The 19,004-nt window shown below is 39.5% G+C and overlaps 1 protein-coding gene and 1 pseudogene across 2 annotated transcripts in view; one reads left to right on the forward strand and one right to left on the reverse strand.

Moving 5' to 3' along the window:
* Nucleotides 1–19,004, forward strand: part of CYB5B (cytochrome b5 type B) — a 150,318-nt gene that overhangs the window by 29,587 nt on the left and 101,727 nt on the right. For both annotated transcript variants that reach the window (XM_072636455.1, XM_072636454.1), the window contains exons 2-3: nucleotides 9,923–10,051; nucleotides 10,422–10,448. In XM_072636455.1, the coding sequence (XP_072492556.1) occupies nucleotides 9,923–10,051; nucleotides 10,422–10,448 (156 nt within the window). The remainder of the gene's footprint in view (nucleotides 1–9,922; nucleotides 10,052–10,421; nucleotides 10,449–19,004) is intronic.
* On the reverse strand, nucleotides 7,239–7,622 carry LOC140521432 (large ribosomal subunit protein eL43-like; annotated as a pseudogene).

Raw genomic sequence — 19,004 nt, forward strand, 5'->3', positions numbered from 1 at the left:
TGCATGTATCCCTAATTGCGTTTTATTTTATTTGGCCTATTATTCCAGCTTGTCAAGATATTTTTGTTTCTGGATTTGATCACACAGCTGTTAGCTAATCTTTATGCCAGATGTAAAGTTGTCAGGCAAGATATTTCTGCTTCCATCCATCTGCTCTTGATACAAATGTTGAATGTCACAGAGCTAGTGACAGATTCCTGGGATGATTCCACTTTCCCCAGTTGACATTGTCCCAATAGTCTTTGGATCAGGTACATTTAGCCAACATCAATCACATCACTGTACTATTATCTTGTCTAGTTCATATATTTCCATCCTATTGACAAGCACAGTATGAAAGATCGTCAGATTTGTCAAATGCTTGGCTTTAATGTAAGTATACTGTGCTTTTGGCACTCCTCACATTGACCAGTCTAATCATCCTGTCAAAAACAAAATTAGTCTGACATGATCTGTTCATTAAGGAGTCATAGCTTTTAGTAATCATCATATCCCCTCCTATTTCTCACAAATCCATTCCCTTTAATAATGTGTTTTGGAATTTTTTTAGAAACGGAGGTCAGTTAGTCACTGATGTTTGGGACTTCCCTCTTTTTCATTCATACTTCTCCATTTCTGTGGCTTTTCTCCCTTTCTTCAAGATGTTTCAGAAGTCATTGAGAACTGTTTAGCAGTGTTACCGGATCCTTTGTCTAGGATGGACCTTGACCAGGGCTGTTAACATGGATACTCTGAGGGCAGCTAGATGTCATTGCTTCCATCTTTTTGAAATCTGAATTTGTAGATTCCTATTCAACAAATTTTGTGCACCCACATTAACAATCTCTTTAGACATCTCTTTTTTCTCCTCATAGTATTTGTGCCAGAATTTCATTCTGGAGAGCTTTCCATAAAATGTCTTGAACTACCAGGCTGAAATGATAATCTGTGATGTCAAGTTTGCTTCCTCCTGTTATGATCTCGAGTTGTCTCTGAATGTCATCCTGAATGCATTTGTGTCTAGATGTTTGAGGCTATGAGTTTTATTGCTGACTTGTGTCTTGGATATGTCTGCAGTGAATTTATGGTTGTAGCTATTGCTGTTCTCTTCACTTTGTGCTACTCACTGTGGGGTGTGTGTGTTCATGTGTGTGTGTTCGTGTGAGTTTGCTCTGTTCTCTGTTTTCTCCTTCCTTCTTCTCTACATCTTAAAGCCCTTTTGATTAGATTCTTTAGATTCTAAGCAAATGCATTCTTATCTTGCCCTGTTAGGTGCCCCTTCATCCCTGGCCAAGAAATTTTCAGTCTTTGTTTATTTTAAGCCATGATTCAACAGTTATCAGATATCATCTTCTTAATCAGCTGTTAGCTTCCTAAATAGACTTTTTTCTACTGAAACCTTTGCCTTTAATTGGCAACAGTAGTGTAAGTGCCATCTATGCTCCCTAAGGTCTTCATTTCTTTGCCTAAGACTTTGTAATTTTTAGAAATGCTTTCTAGGTTTGTTCTGGCAATATTGCTTATGCCCATATGAATGACCAGAAATGGATAGTCATCCTATTACTTGACAAGTCACATGGCTTTCATGTTGTGGAAATATGCCCCAGGAAGACAACAGACTTCACTTGTTAGCAGGTCAACAAATAGCTTCCTTAGTCTTCTTCAGTACAGTTATCAACCCACATTACTTGTCTTTTCTTCTGTGAACCTTACTGGATGACCCCTTACCTAACAGGCCTTTGGAGCCATATCATCATTTCCTCGAGGACACACAGCTGTTTCCTCCTGAGAAACCTTGGGGATCAAAGTGATCCAGGCCTTCCTTCCTACAGCACAGCTCTTATTCTCTCCTTGATGAAGCTTCTGGGCATTAGAACTGGGAAGCAACTTGTACCCAGAGATGCCTAATGAATGAGTGGTGGATTGGGGCCTAGGCCCTGGGGTTACAGCCCCTCATTCTTTTTGTTTTTTTCCCCCACATATGTGTTTAAAATTAAACATATATGGAATCCATACCAGTTAGTAGACACAAATAAAAATATGTTTATTATAATTCAAATGCCATGAAGCTTACAGTCCAAAAGTACTAAATATGGAAAGACTCATCACCCCTGTTTGAAGCCCTTTTTAATTTCTCTTTTGTGAAGACTTTGGATTACAGTATAAAATGTAGGGTTAGATCTAAGCAACTTGTTTGGAGATCAAATTTGAGGAAGTTTTAAGGATTATACCCTTCAAAACAGTATTGACTGTAACTATCAATTCATGTATCAAGAATCCTTGGCCATTTCAATTAAAGATTTAAAATAATTTCCACACATAGGTTTCTGAATATGCAGAGAAAGTGTTATATTCTGTTTCCTGTCAAATTCTTAACCTCATATAGATCACAGGTGAAATCCTGAATCCATTTCCTTGGGGGACCTCCTCCAAAAGCATCAAGGGCAGCTCAACGCAATATAGCCTTGAGGCCATAAACAAAGTATAAAGGAGAGAGATTTGTTAGAGTGGAAGAAAGTGTCCGATCCACATGCCTGCTGACAATATTAAAGTTAAGGATTCACCTTACACATTTACCTTAAAAACCAAGTCTTTTTTTGACTCTGTGAAGCTACCCTTAAATCCCCACATTTACAACTTAACATGAAGACTAAGGTTTGTTTTCTGGTCAGACTGTGACCCACATAGTTCAGAACCACTTTTGGATGAAGGGAGTATCTGCCATCACACGTGGTGTAGTTATTTTTCTAGAGGTGAAGAAGGGTTTCCACTGAACTATCCATGTTTTAAACCAGTCTTGGGTATGACCAAAGACACACGTTTGTGAGAAGACTGTCAGGTTGGGGGGGTATAATTCATAGCTGTAGAACAGAATTTTCTTTTCTCTGTGGTAAGTTACTCTTCAATTAATTAATCAGCAAGCATTTATTAAGCATTTACTATATGCCAGGTGCTACTATATGAGATGGTGAGTATATAGCTGGAAAGAAAGAAATGATCCTTACTCCTAAGGAGTGGTACTAGAGAGGTTCATTACGTACATAAATATGTATGTAACATTTATAATAATAATAAATCCAAGGCAGTTTGGGTTGGGGGATCTGGAAAGACTTCACGTAGGAGGTGCCACTTAAGCTGCTTGTTGAAGAAAGAAGTGGATTCTGTAAGGGAGAGGTGAAAGAAGAGCACGTTCCAGGTGTGGTGGACAGCCACAACAAAGTCACAGAAACAAGAGAAGGGAGCAGTGTGTGTGTGTGTGTGTGTGTGTGTGTGTGTGTATGTGAGTAAAGCAGATTCTTAAGTTTTTTTTTGTGTTGTTGATCCTTTTTGAAGTTTGTTGAAGCTATGGGTCCCCTTTCTGAACAGCAGTTTTAAATATCTAAAATAAAATGCATAGCATTACAAAGGAAACCAATAGTATTAAAATACAGTTGTCAGAGTATAAAAAACGTTCATGGACTTCAGGGTAAGAACCCCTGGTGTGGGAGAGGAAAAAAAAACCAGGCCTAGAACAGAGTTTTAGGGAAATCACCCACAGTTAGGGGATGTGATATGGAACAAAGGAGAATGAAAAGAATCAGTTAAGGAGGAGAAGCAGGAGACACTAGGATTGCTAAAACAAAGAGGAGAGTGTGGTCAGCTGTGTCCAACGTAGCAGAGAGTTTAAGAAGGATAAAAACTAAGGAAAGACTGTCAGATTTTGTGATTGAGAGCAGTGGTAGCCTTTGGAGAGCATCTTTCCCCCGTATTTCCCCCCCCCCCCGCCCCACCATTCCCTCCCCCCCAACCCCAATCAGTGCCTTGTCATGTGGAAGGGACTTGCTTAGTTCAGTGAAACAATGAGCTTGCCATGCAGGGTTGTGCAGGATGGACAGACAGGTCATAGTATAGTGATCTAATAAAAGGTGATCCACTGGAGAAGGAAATGGCAAACTTCTCCAGTATCTTTGCCAAGAAAACACCATGAACAGTACTAAAATGATAAAAAGATATGATAACATTGGCAGATGAGTCCCTCAGGTTGGAAGGTGTCCAATATGCTACCAGGGAAGAGTGGAGGACAACTCCAGATAGAAAGTTCCAGTACTGATGGAGTGACTGGGCCAAAGCTAAAAGGAAGCTCAGCTATGGATGTGTCTGGTGACAAAAGAAAAGTCTGATGAAATAAAAATCAATATTACATAGGAAGCTATTGTGTAAGAGCTATGAACAAAGCTAAGCAGGATGTAATCAAACAGGATATGGAAAGATTAAACATAAGTATCTTGGGTATTAGTGAACTTTGAAGTTTAGGAACCTTTCAGGACAGGAATAGGTGACTTTAATTAAGGTTATCATTACATATTCTGCTATGGACAAGAATCCCATAGAAGAAATGGAATACCCCTCATAGTCAATAAAAGGGTAAGAAAAGTAGTAATGGGGTATAATCTCCAAAATGACTGAATAATATCTGTTCAAATCCAAGGTAAGCCATTCAGCATCATAGTAATACAAGTCTGTGCTCCAGACACTGAAGCCAGAGACCGTGAAGTCATAGATCGTGTAGGCCTAGGAAGACCTATAACATCCTCTCAAAGTAACACAAAAAGGATGTCACATTCATCATAGGGGATTGGTATCCTGAAGTAAGAAATCAAAGGATAATTGGGATAACAGGCAAGTTTGGCCTTAGAGTATAAAATGAAGCAGGGCAGAGCTTGTTTGTCAAGACAACTTGCTGTTCATAACAAACACTTTCAGCAACCCAAAAGGCAATTCTACACATGGACATCATCAGATAGTCAATATAGAAACCAGATTGATTACATACTTTGCAGTCAAAGGTGAAGAAGCTCTATAGAGTCAGTTAAATCAAGAGCTGGTGCTGACTGTGACTCAGATCATATAGATATGACAAGTAACCTTGCCTGTGAATGTGAAGTGTAGGTGCTGAGTAGATTTAAGTGATTAACTCTGGTAGGGAAAGTGCCTGAAGAACTGTGGACAGAGGTTTGCAGTGTTTTACAGAAGGCTGCCACAAAAAACATTCCAAAGAAAAAAATCAAGAAAGGTATCTGATGAGGCTTTACAAATAACTGAGAAAAGAAGGAAAGGGAAAGGAGAAAAGGAAAGCTATATCCAACTGAATTCAGAATTCCAGAGAATAACAAAAGATAAGAAGGTTTTCTTAAAAGTGCAATGAAAAGAAATGGAAGACAGCATTAGAATGGGAAAGCTAAGAGATCTCTTCAGGAAAATTAAGATGTGAAGGGAATGGTTCATGCAAAGATGGCCATGATAATAGACAAAAATGGTAGGGGCTTAACAGAAGTAGAAATGATTAAGAAGCTGTAATAAGAATGTATAGAAGAACTATCCAAGAACTATGATGGTGTGATTACTGATTTAAAGCCAGACATTCTGGAGAATGAAATCAGTTGGGTCTTAGGAAGCTTTGCTAATTGAAAGGCTAGTGGAGGTGATGAAATTCCAGCTGAGCTATTTAAAATCCTAAAGGATGATGCTGTTAGTGCTGCCCTCAATGTGCCAGCAAATTTGGAAAACTCAACAGTAGCCACTGGATTGGAAAAAATCAGTTTACATTGCAGTCCTAAAGAAGGGCATTGCCAAGGAATATCCAAATTACCAAACAGTTCCACTCATTTCACATACCAGAAAGATTCTGCTTAAGATTCTGCAAGCTAGGCTTTAGCAGTATGTGAATCTAGAATTACCAGAAGAGTACGTTGGTTTTCGAAGAGGCAGAGGAACTAGAAACCAAATTGCCAACATTCACTGGATTATAGAGAAAGCAAGAGAGTTCCAGAAAAACATCTGCTTCTGCTTCACTATACTAAAGCCTTTATGTGGCTCACAATAAAATGTGACAAGTTTTCAAAGAAATGGGAGCACCAGATCACCTTACTTGTCTCCTGAGGAACCAATGTGCAAATCAAGAAGTAACAGAACTGAACATGGAACAACTGATTAGTTAAGGAGTATGTCAAGGCCATATATTGTCACCTATTTAACTTATATGGAGAGTATATCATGTACCATGCAAGGCTGTGTGAATCAAAAGCCAGAATTAAGGCTGTTAAGAGAAATATCAACAGTTTCAGATATGCAGACAATACCACTCTGATGGCAGAAAATAAGAGGAATTTAGAAGCCTCTTGATGGAGGTAAGAGGAGAATGTAAAAGCTGGCTTGAAGCTTCATATCCAAAAAACTAAGATCATGGCAACTGGTCCCATCACTTCCTGGCAAATAGAGGGAGAAGAAACGGAAGCAGTGTTAGATTCTATATTCTTGGGCTCCAAGATCACTAAAGCCATGAAATTAAAAGATGCCTGCTCCTTGGAAGGAAAGCTATGGCAAATCTGGACTGCGTATTAAAAAAACAGAGACAGAGTCCATATAGCCAAAAGCTTTGTTTTGTTTTTTTTCCCCCTATATCAGCGTATGGCTATGAGACTTACACTGTAAAGAAAGGTGAGTGATGCAGAATTGACGCTTTTGAATTGTGGTACTAGAGAAGACTTTTGAGAGTTCCTTGGATGCAAGGAGGTCAAATCAGTCAGTACTTAAAGAAATTAGTTCAGGCTGTTCACTGGAAAGTCAAATATTGAAGCTGAAGCTGAAATACATTGGCCACATAATGAGAAGATGGGAGTCATTGGAAAAGACCCTGATGTTGGGAATGATGGAAGGCAAAAGGAAAAGGGGATGGCAGAGAATGTGATGGATAGTGTCATGGAAACAACAAACATGAACTTGGACAGGCTTTGAGAGATAGTGGAGGAGAGAAGACCCTGGCGTTCTAATAGTCTCTGGAGCCACAAAGTGTCGAACACGACTAAATTACAACTTGGAGAGAGCATTTTTACTTGAGTGACAAGATTGGAAGCCTTATGTAAAGGGTGGAGGGGAGAAAGTGGAGGCAATGAGTACAGGTAATTTTTTCGAGGAATTTGGCCAAAGAAGTAAAAGTGTGTAGGGCAATAACTTGAAAGGGTGGGGTCTGTTGATAACTTTTATTTATAGGATGAGGAAGACTTGGGAATGTTTACAGGCAGTGGGGAACGAACAATAGACACATAAAGGTTGAAAATTACGAGATGGGAAAAGATGGTGAGAAAAAGAGAAAGGGTGAAGGAAGAGAGAAGGATGATTTGTGGTCACAATCTGCTTTAGAACAGGGATGTCAAACTGAAATAGAAATGGGAGGATCCTTATTGACTTAATTTTTAAAATGTAATGTTATCTGTGTTTTATTGTATTTTTGTAAACTTTTATTCCATAAATGAACCCATTTATTGTGCTGTGGGCTAAAGATATTTGATAAGAAGATTTTACTGGTCTTTCAATTCCTTTAGCCTTCTGATGGCAGATTTGACTGTGACTGCAGAGGTGGCATTGTAGGTTCATGCTGCACCAGCTACTGTTTTCATACAGGATCCACAATGCCAAATACCCACTGTCCGTCTCTTCCTGTTGGTCTTGCCACAGAAGGAGCAGTTATACTTGGTGTGCTGGCTAATTTCAGTTTTCTTCACCATTTTTCTGAGGGATACACCATAATGTGTTCCATATTTACCAATAATTTCAACTTTCTTGGTACATTTAGCCATGTTGCCAGTTGTGGGGCTGGAGCTCGGAGAGGAAAAGTATTTTTAAAAATTTGGTTAAATATTTCCTTATTACATTTTTATTTCGGCCACACTCTGGAGTTTTGTGGACTGTGTGTTTGATACCTCTTCTCTAGGAGATAGGAAGGAATTGGATTAAGGGTACTTGTTGAAGGTTTGATCTTGGCAAAGAGAAGGACCATTTCATTTTAAGAGACTGAGGGAAAGAAGGAGAGTGTAGTCATTGATGATGTCCAGGTTTTTAGAAGAGGAGGAGAAAAAACATATGAAATGGCCTCAATTTTCTCAGTAAAGTAAGAGGGAAAGAGAGAGACTTGAGGAGGGAGGAGAAAGTTTGGAATAGCTTCTGTGGTAGATGAGATGGAGACTCAGTGGGTGAGAAGTAAAAGGACTGTCTTGCTGCAGTGAGAACCCAGTTGGAGCTGGATAACATTGATGCATAGTGTACCCAAGCAGTTCTGTCGTGTGACATTCTCTGTGGTTGAACCCCATAGGAGTAAATATTTTTTGGCAATAGGAGCTCACACAGACTTTGAGGGATTCCATTCTTCGATGGTGAATGAAGTACTCATGCTGACAATACCATGACTTTCACTTATTGGAAAGTGTGGAACATCCTTTGTGGAACTTGAGCTGTTGCTTACGAACTCCTCAGGATCATTCTGTAATTCATTTAGCCAGCTGCAGTGACGGAAGTTTTAACAGAAGATGACTCTGGAGAACAGACTTCAGGTCGTTTCCCCTACCTCCGACAGCAATTGTTTTGGATTTTTCTAACCCAATTCAGGGTGAATTAATTAAGCCTCTCCATCTTCACAGTTCGTTTGGTTAATTATCCATCTTGAATAAGAAGATCTGGTTACATATTACTGTTATTTTCTGAAAGGTGGTCAAGGTCTTTTAGACCTTGAAGATTTTTTTTGAGTAATAATTAAGCATTAACTGATAGACTATTATTAGTGTATTTACAGTACACTCAGGGGCAGCTAGGTGATGCAGTGGATAGAGCATCTGTGCAGGAGTCAGGAGGGCCTGAGTTCAGCTCTCATCTCAGACACTTGACACTCACTAGCTGTGTGACCTTGGGCAAATCACTTAACCCCAATTGCCTCATCCTGGGTCATCTCCAGTCATCCTGATGAATATCTGGTCACTGAATTCAGATGGCTCTGGAGGAGAAGTGAGGCTGGTGACCTGCACAGCCCTCCCTCACTCAAAGCAGTCAAGTGCAAATCATGTCTTTATTTCTCTAATGGCAGGGTCTTTTTCGGCAGCAAAGGACAAATACACACATGCAGTACACTCAAGAAGAGCATAGTGTGAATGGAGCCCTGAACTAGGAATTGGGAAATTAGTTTTGGTTGTGTGTTTTTGGACAAGTCATTGCCTTTTGGATGTCAGTTTCTCTTATCTATAAGATAAAGAGGGGAAAAAAATAAAATAAAGAGAGTTGGATTACCTAATAGTAAATTTATAAAATAAGACCCCTTGTAGCTCTAATGCTTGTAAATATGAGGTGTGCTCAGTTTTTTTGAGGATATGAATAACCAAACTTTTATTAAATTTTTTTTTCAATGCAGTAGAATTTAATTCAATTCAACAAACACTTATAAAAGTCCTAATACACAAAGAACTTTGCTAGGAATATCAGCACAAAAAAAGAAAAAATCCTGCCTTCAAAGATTTCATGTTCTGCTGTGGAACCCCGTTGAAATATTGGGGAGAGTAGAAGTGATACTTTATAGACAGCAGATTATATCAAGACTTTTTTTACTACGTGTAGTTATATTTCAGGGAATGTAATTGGATAGCCACCTTGTCTTTGTTATAATTTTAACATCGAAGTCCATGCACTCTACTGACTCCCAAAGATAGCTTTATAAATATTATATTAATCTCCTTACATATGAATATTTTTCATTCTCCTTTCTCTTATACCTCTACTTCTGATGGTGGTCTGGTGGGACCTCCCCACCTGAGATGAAGGCTGTAGTGTAAGCGTGATTTGTGGCCCAAATTCTTTCTGACAAAAGGTGAAATGATATTGTTGATCCTTTATGCTGAAAGGGGTTTGCTGCTTGTGAAGCTGGTCAGGCTATGTACAGAATGAATGCAGGGACTCTTCCCCCTTTCTCCTTAGGATTGCCTCAAGTCCCCTTGGTTTCTAACCAGAAGTTTCTTGAGCTTGGGGTCAGAAACCACTTTACTAAGGTAAAAAAGGTTGAAGGTGATGGGAGGAAACGAGCTGTTATCTTACTTACAATGAGCCTTGGATTCAGGGGATTTCTCTTTCTTTTCTTTTCTCTCAGCACCCGGGTGGAGAAGAAGTTCTGATGGAACAAGCTGGTCGGGATGCAACTGAAAGCTTTGAAGATGTGGGACACTCTTCTGATGCCAAGCAAATGCTCAAACAGTACTTCATTGGGGAAGTCCATCCAGTAAGTGGTGTTGAGCTACAGGCTGTGATGGGGAAGGGGAGGGAGAGAGGCTTGTTACAGAAGAGGGTGAAATTCTGATAAACTCGTTGCTGTCCTTGGGTACATATTCATATTTATAAGGATGAGTACTTAGTGCTGGTTCACCATCAGAAGGAACAAGTTGTAAATTTTTCTTATGTCTAAATTTTTTCATCTCTAATGAAAAGTACCTTTACTGCCAGTGATTTGGCCCATGTGCCATTGTCTGGTGGCTCCTGCATGTTGTTGGGAAACCATGGTGCTCCTTCCCTAGTACAGCTGGCTCTGCATGTATGTGTTTCTTTGTTATTTGCGTATTTCCTTAAATTTGATTTTTTTTCCTTTTTTTCAGAGTGACCGTAAAAGTGAAGACTCTGAGGTAAGAAGGCATCTGTTTCTTCTGTTCCCCTGAAGCATGAAGTGTCAGGAACACAATCCCTTAGTAGATCTACCAGTTTGGTGTATACTTTTAATTTGAGTTGTCTTGTGGTTTTCTTAAAACTGAGCAGAAGGCATTGCCCTCTCCCTCCGCCCTCTCCCCCTACCCCGTTCCCCTGCCCCCTCCCCCCTTATTTTTGTAAGGAATTTGAACTAAATTCCAGCATAGGAAGAAAGGACAGCTGAGTTTTCAGTAGAAGAGAAATGTCCTAAACATTCAATTCGTAAGCTAGTTAGTATATGGAATGAAGCAGGTGAATTTGGGGCTTGACCCTAGAAAAATGATATCATCTGGCACGATCAGGTGATTAAAAATAAAAAGTCTTGCTCTCTTCTCAGAGGGACTTTTTTTTTAGAAAAGGATTTAGAATATCAGTTTTTATCTCTGTCATCTATTCTTTTCTTTTCCTTTCCAAATACAAACATATATATGTACATATATATGTATATATATATCCTCCTAATTTTCCATTTTAAAGAGTTGTGGGATGAATCAACTTGGAGATGGCCTTTCTTTACCCAGTATTCTGATTGTCCTACCAAGTTAAAATATGAAGCTTGCATTGCTCAGAAATATGTTCTCTCATCCATTTACTCTGTGGTTTTAGCAGGAAGGGTGGTATCAGTCATCACTCAGTACAGTTGAGAGTCAACCGGTGCCTCCCAGTGTTAGCACGCCCAGGACAGAAAAGATGAAGGGCTTCCTTAGGCTCTACTGCCTCAGCACATCCGTTATTTCACTGACCATTCCCCAGCCGGCTGTGCCTCCTTTTCCAATATCACCTCTATAGATGATAGAGTAGGAGCATCATAAGATCAATGTGCCCTTTTCCCTACTGTGTCCCCATCCCCACTGAGCCTGAATTTCTAGGCAGGTTTGATGCAGCAATTAGTGTTGACCTAGACACAAGTCCTGAATTCAGCCTCAGTTGTCTCAGAATGTCTGTGCCTGAGCGGCTCAATGTGCTCCTTGCACCCCATACATTCACTCTGGTAATCTCTTGAATCACTTTCAGAAAAGGAGAAACGTGTCTCTAGCTGTGAGCAGTGTTGGCTTGTAATCGGCATCGCTGCCTCCCCTCTGCCCCAGACTGTGTTCTGTGCTCCTGCACACTTGTTAATGAAGTTGAATTGAGCAGCTCTAAATGTTCTCATACAGTTTATCGAACTTGTCCAGAAAGCATTAGCAGGTCAGGGGTGTGTCTGTGCTTCCTGTAGGTGTGTCCCTGTTTGCCCAGGAGATGTATCCTGGCTTCTTTCTCATAGATGCATCTGTTTACACCCCTAAAATAGATTCAAAACAGAGAAATAGAGAAAGCTTTATTTCTTGCACCTTTTCCCATGTGATTATAGTTTTTTTCCGGCACCTTGAGGGAGCCTAGAAAGACAATATTGTACAGAATTAAGGTCCCCTTGTGGGTGCAGCTAGAAGCTCTGATAGGCTTTGAGGGGGCCAGTTGAGAGGATGGCAGCTGTGACTTTGTCATACCCAGCAAGTGCTAGTAATGGGAAGGGGCCGTGTTTTCAGTTGGAAACTAAGGAAATATTCCTTCGAGATGAGAGAGCAAAGTCTCATTTGAAGTAAGGCCCCTGCATGTCTGAACTAAAGAGACGTTTTATTGCAAAGTGTCTTGAGAAACTTTGACTACAGCCTTGTTCCATTTACAGGATTTATAGAAGCAATAATACCTGGCATTTATGTAGCGGTTTATGGCTTGATCAATATACCTATGCTGCCTCATGGAGACAGTGCGTAATCTCTGTTGTACCTATAGAATATTAATGATAGAACACTGGATAACTGTGTTATAAAGACAAAAATTCTTCCAGCAGACAGTTTAGCAGATAACTAAATTTCATGTAACAAGATTCAGTTTAGCAGTTTGTTAGGTTTTACTGGTGGCCAAAGATATAGTTATGGTTACTGAGACTCAGTTTTCCCTCATGCCCGTTGTGTTCAAAGATTCTCTCAGTTATAGAGAACATGATTCTGTAGATAAGTGCCATATGTACAAGATCATTGTTTACTTTCAGTTCTCTGCCCCTTTAGTTCAGAACTCAAGGACAAGATGTGCCCTTTTACACGTTTTGTAAAGACAGCCGGTTGTGGACAGAACACTGGATTTGGAGTCAGCAAGGCCTGCCTTCAGGCTTTGTGGTCCAGAGTAAATCATGTGATCTCTGTAGACCTCAGTTTTCTCATTTATGTAAAATAAGAGAGTTGGACTCTGTAAACTGTAAGGTCCTTTTCAGTTCTAAATATGTGATTTCAGTGAACATATCACCCTCCAGAGGGACAAACTCCAAACCTGGTTTTTAATTCCTCAACCAACTTAAGGAAGAAAATTTTCTCTCCCAAGTTATCATTCTGGGTTTCTAATCTGCTGTTCTTTGCTAGAACTGTCATTTCTGGGGTGACTTTTTTCTGACTTATCTTAATCAAGAGAAAATGGTAAAGTTTCTTCTTTTCATCACATCTTCTTTTGATGATTTCCCTGAGGCAGGGTAAGCTCTCCCAAAAGTATCGTTGCTAAAAGTTTGAGAATTTTACCCTTTTGGGTGTCCAGGGTTATGTCAGTCTTTGTCAGTAAGTGAGTTTTAGGCCTGTTGAAGACCAAGGTTTTGTTTCCATGTCTCCTCTGTTTACTTTTAATGTGGAGAGAGTTCTCCTTCTTCTAACTTTTTTGTAGGTAGGGTATGTGTGGAATGTGAAGGGACTGGGGAAAAATCTGCTGTTCTACTTTAGATCTTTTCTCCTCAAGACATTAAAAAAACAAAATTAAATGTATAAAAGTAACAACTATCTATTTGGTTCGACCTAGGCCATTTTTTTTTGATGTGTGATTAGAGTGAAATTCCTTAAAGTTTGCCTTTCTGACTTAAAGGTCACTTTAGTTAGTAACTATTATTCCATTTTTCTAGAGGACTTCTCTAAATGTTCTTTTCAGTGGCCCCTAGCCAGAGGACATGGTCATTTCTTACCCTGACTTAATGTCAGATTGCCTCACTGAGGCAGGTCAGGGGCCAGGGCACCAGACACCAGAACCAGTCTAGTCACTCATGTCTAGTTTCTAGCATCTAGGTAAGAGAGCTGAGAAGACTCTCTTAGCTGCTCTATTATTATAGAATATTATTAATATTCTATAGGTACAAGAGAGATTATGCATTGTCTGCATGAGGTCAGGTTAGTGGGCTGAGAAGCCTCTTGATCACCGTGACTAGAAGGACCTTCAAGCTGCTGTGCACACTGGACTTTCCTTGCTGGGCCACTTTGGGCAGTAGACACTTGTCTTGAAAACCACCTTCACAGTGTTCTGAGATAGGAACACTCATGTTCCATAGCAAATCTCTTCTGATTAATCATTTGTCAATATAGTTAACTTGGGACTATAAAAAGAGAGCAAGAGCACAAGTAAAGCCGCCAGGGGCTTTATCTTCAGTCTTTAGACTGACTTAGCCAGTGGTTTTTGTTAACTTCCCTCATTGAATTTGACCAGAATTATGATGCATGTAGACAGGTCCTGTGAGCTGTCCCTTCTCTCCCTGCCCCTCCACAGTGGGGAAGTGAAAGTGTAAGGAAGTACATTCAGTGGGTCGAGAGGGGTGAGCTTCAGGAAACCTGCCCCATTCCTTTGCTATGTGGGTATCAGAAGTTAACCTAACACTCTTACTAATGTCACAAAGTCCTTGGCATAGAGGTGGCCTTGGGCTCTGTGACTATGGCAGATGAGCACAGGTTTTAGCCACCTCTGTAAAGCTGGAAATACTTTGACCTTGATGGATCTGGCACCAGATTGTATGACTAAGCTAGTCTCTATAACCTACACACAATCACCCCAGCTGAGATCAGAGGTGGTCATTCATCATTTTGAATGGCTTGGCCATCTAGTCGTTTGCTTTCTCAGTTTTGGTCATGGAAGAAGGAGCAGTTGATCTAAGTTGGTGGAGGGGGCTCTCATGCAGAAGAAATTACAATCCCAAAAAGAGTTTGTTGTTCCTTGTTTTATTTGCTCCATTTCTGGCAGTTCTGGTGGGGTAAAAGCGACTTGGCTTTATATTCAGACCTTCACTCCTCTGCCTTGCACAGAACTCCCAGCAAACAGCTTTTGAGGTTAAATTGAATGATTTCCCCCGGTGATAATGTCAGTTCTGCTTCCCACAGAACATGGCTTTATGTAATCCCATGTCTGCAGCAGCCGTTTCTGTTTTGTGACACAAAATGAAATAAGAATGCCTGGGAACAGTGGCCAGATGTAGCTCTCAAGAACTTGAACAGTGATTTTGGGGAGCCATTTACAGATGGGCATTTTTTTTTTAAAATCATATCTGTAAAGTTATTCAAGTTGAAAAGTGGTCAAGATTTTTATGAAGACCTTGGCTGGACAGGTGCCCTTTGGCTACAGTGACCGCTGCTTGCTGAAGCATCATTAGATTCCTCTTTACATCTGTTGAGCACGCATGTTTAGAAATGTTATCTTTTATGCTGAAACTCAGAATCCAGTGGACTCTATTGAAAACCCAGGTGCCATCAGTCTTATGTCTTGAGCCTGCTCTGTGGTCTACTTCTTTGTAAAGCAACACTATTCAGAGTTGATCTATGAAAACAAAAGGTTAGCAGAACACAACATCCTTCTCAGAACCAGCACTTTAATTTTGTCATGGTCTTCATTCTTAGGTCCCAATAGAGATCATGTTATGTTTTCATTTTAATGGGTTTCATCCCTTCCAACCAAGTCCTAGTTAAGATGCCTCATTGTTGCCCAGAGGTGATCCTGAGCCCTCAAAGGAAACAGGAACAAAAGTTTTAGAAAGACTTCAAGTATATTCTCAGTGATGATCTGTTGTCCAAAGACAGTAGCCATGTTAAATGGGAAAGGACCTGAGTACCAGACGGTGAGGGTTTCTTGTGAAGTACTAAAATATATATTTTTTTCTTCTTCATTTAGTTTACTGAATTCTTGAAGATTTTTCCTTAAAAGTTTTTTGAAAAAATATGCCTTTAGTTTTGGAGAATTGTGCTGTTATTTCTATGAAACAATAGTGTGGTAATAGACAGGATGATTTTTTTGGAGATCAGCATCAGTATTTTGCAAAGTAGCAGTTGGAGCAGCCCAGATCACCTAATATCATCTCCCTAGACAATAAGTAGCTTGAGTAGATTAGAAATGGTAGCTGTTTGTAACTTCTTTTAAATGCTGGTCCCCCATTTCCATACCACTGAATCTCCACACAGGTCAGTGTATATTTATTGTTGTTTTTGGAAACAAGTGTCTAAAGTCAAATTTGAATTCAGGTCCTCCTGACTCCAGGGCTGGTGCTGTATCCACTGTGCCACCTTGAGGGCCCGACGTAGGTGAACCTTATGTTTGGAGATATAATGAGAGCTGGGGTTTTAAAAAAATGGAGTTCAAGATGAGACCCACCGTATGACCAATACTGTGCTAAAGTAAGGTTTTAATGTACTTGGAAGGGGAAACTTTTACATTTATTTCAGGCCTTAAAAGTCTGAGTTTCTTCCCAGGAAGAGTTGTCCAGAAATGTTGAAATTTTTTATTCTAATAAGAAGACAAGATTCCTAACCAAGGCACCCAAATGTTCACTATTTTTTCGGGAATCATGTCCATTTTAAATACTTGGATTCATAAACAGTCAATTTGTGACTTGAAATTAGCCCCTATAGCTGAATACTCTAAAATGTTTTTTATTTTACTTTAACCTGTGAAATCCTAGTTGTTCGCTGTTTCAGTTGGAAGTACGGTGGTTTATATATGAAATATCTTTCCACATACATGGTGACTTTTTATAGTATAATGGTTGCTGAAGCACTTTCTGCTAGATTTATACCCCTGTAATAAAGGATATCCATTCTCTAAGTGTAGGCATTTGGATACCCATGTAACATAAGATGCCCCTGTAGCAAAGGATATGCAGTGTTCTCCAGATCAGGGTACTCCTAGCTGCTCTCCTGGATTAGATATCCTGGGGAAAATAGTTTTGTTGGACTTGGTTCCCTAAATGGTTGTCAATTCTGGAAACCTTTTGGAGCTCTTAGGGCCATATGAAAGGATTTTTATCACCCCAAGGGAACAGGGGCAGGCTCTGAGCTTTTAAACTGGAAAGGAAACAACTTGGTGCAGTGCTTTCCCATTTCATCTCAAGGGAATGCCCTCACTGCCTAGCCTTTAGGGAACCTAGCTAAGGATTACTCTCATAGGGCTGACTCGTGGCCATTGGTAAGAAAATTATATTGGATTAATTGAATTTGGCATGAAAGCAATAGAATTTTAGAGATGGAAGGGGCTTTAGAGGTCATCTAGCATAACCTCTTCATTTTACAGATGAGTAAAGAGAAAAGTTCCTGTTGTAGGCAGCTTTCCAAAAGGGCCACTCAGTTATTATGAAACATCTCCTTTCAGTTCACCAAGACCATCCATAGTATCTTAACTTCCCAGAGTTTTAAAAATGGTTGTGCAGTGTGTTAAAGAAGCTACGACTTAAAGGCCTGATTTTCTTTTAAGATTTGGAAACTAAATTTTTTTTCCTACTTAAAATCACAGTAAGTTTATGATGGGATTTGTTAACTATTTCAGATTTTGGTTTGCTCCCAGCACTTCTGTTGCTACTTGGTATACTACAGACCAACCAGCCCTAAGGTTTATAAGAGTCACTGTGTTCTGCTCCCTGAAAATCTTGTATGTAAATTCAAATCAGGGGAGGGTCATAACCAGCTGGATTTGCTTCCATGGCCAAAGGTGTTTTTTAAAAAATAAATTAAGTTGAACATCAGAACTTTGGGAGCGATGATGTAGATTGGGCAACGGCACTTGGAGGGAAGGAAGGGGTTGAAGGCAGACATATGTGTTGGTAGAATCATTTAAGGACTAAATGTCTTGCATTTTTTTTATTTTGCAAAATTAAAAATAACTTATTTGGCTTCTTTCCAAGCTTGACTGAGGGACTTGGCTTCTAACAGCACTGCCTTAAACAACCCTTTCATTGTAGCTGATTAAAAGTGGGGCCACTGTAGCCTGGCATTTACTTGGCTGTGAATATCCTTAAGGGAGAGAAAATTTTTTACCTTCCTTCTTTTTACTGTAATCTGTTAGGTAAGATTGTGACTTATCTTCTGGGTAGATGGTTATGATCAAAATAAGGACATTTTGAGGTGCTTTTGGTTTAAAAAATATACCACATATATTTCTAAACATTAGTTAGGAAGTAGTTTAACAGTTAGCCTGAGGCCCCTTCCTTCAATTTTTATAGGCCATATTTGAAGGTGACCAGATAAATCCTCAGCACTGCCTGCATCTTAGGAATTTTAATTGTAATTAAGGGAAAAAATTAATGTTCAAAGTTTGAATCCTAGAGGAGGCTGATAAATGGATAGAATACCTTTTACCCTCCAAATTCTAGACCTGAGTGCTACAATGTGTAATTTGTCCTTTAATGCCTTCATTTTTTGCCAGTGTTCAAAATTTCTAGTGAAACATTTTGTTTTGTAGCCCGTTTATAAATCTGTTCTGTCAGGTACCAATATATATCTGTAGAGAAAAATCCCAGTGTAACTGTTAGGTAGAGTATGAGACCATTGTCCTTTTCCTAATGCAGCCAGATCATCTGTGCCTGCTGTTCAGAAATTTAAAAAGAATTAGGCAACATTATAGGTTGCTTAAAATAGTTCTCAAAGTTGAGGCTGTGAAGTTTTTATTAGCCGTTTTCACGTCATCTCCTATGTGCCGGATGGCCTTGGATCCAAAGAACCCTAGTGTCATCTTAGTTAGCATGGTCCATTGAGCACTTTTACTCTTTTTGCAGTTTAATTGCTTTCTAATCCTATGGAAAGACTTGGATTAATTTGCATGGTTTAAGTCATAGGCTTGCAAGATTGAAACTTCATTCCACAGTTCAGAAGTATTTGCGGATCTATATAGGTTTGCTAGGAAGTCTTTCACTAATTTGTTATCAGAAACTTAACAGACTTCTACACATTGGCAACAATCTTATTTTTGGAGGAAGTACCTTATATTTGTGAATTGTTGCCCATTGTCAGTTGCTATGTAGACTTTTTGTGTAATAGTGTTCAGTTCTGGAATTACCTGCCTCCTGAAGATAAAATCAACAGGATTTTCGGATTACATAAAATAATGAGTTTTAGGTAGATGTTCTCCTTCCCAATTTTCATTTCCCTATGTGTGGTAGTCACACAAGTTGTATAGTGCTTGGTCATAGTAGTAGTACACAGTCAGAAGCATCAAAAGGAAGTCAGTTTCCTCTAGAAGTAATAAAGTCGTAATATCCCCATCATGTGGAGTATTGCATAACTAGCCATTGTATTTTAGAGGAACTTTTAAATTTTTGGTCTGTTTCTAGAATGTATGGTCCTAGCTTTTAACAGTGGGAAACTCAGCTAGATTAGGTAGCCTCGTAGGACTACTGAGTGCATTCACTATAGTTGTTATCCTCGAGTTCCCCTCATCTTGTACACCTACTCATTCAG

The sequence above is a fragment of the Notamacropus eugenii genome, chromosome 1, assembly GCF_028372415.1.
Source record: "Notamacropus eugenii isolate mMacEug1 chromosome 1, mMacEug1.pri_v2, whole genome shotgun sequence".
Lineage (NCBI taxonomy): Eukaryota > Metazoa > Chordata > Mammalia > Diprotodontia > Macropodidae > Notamacropus > Notamacropus eugenii.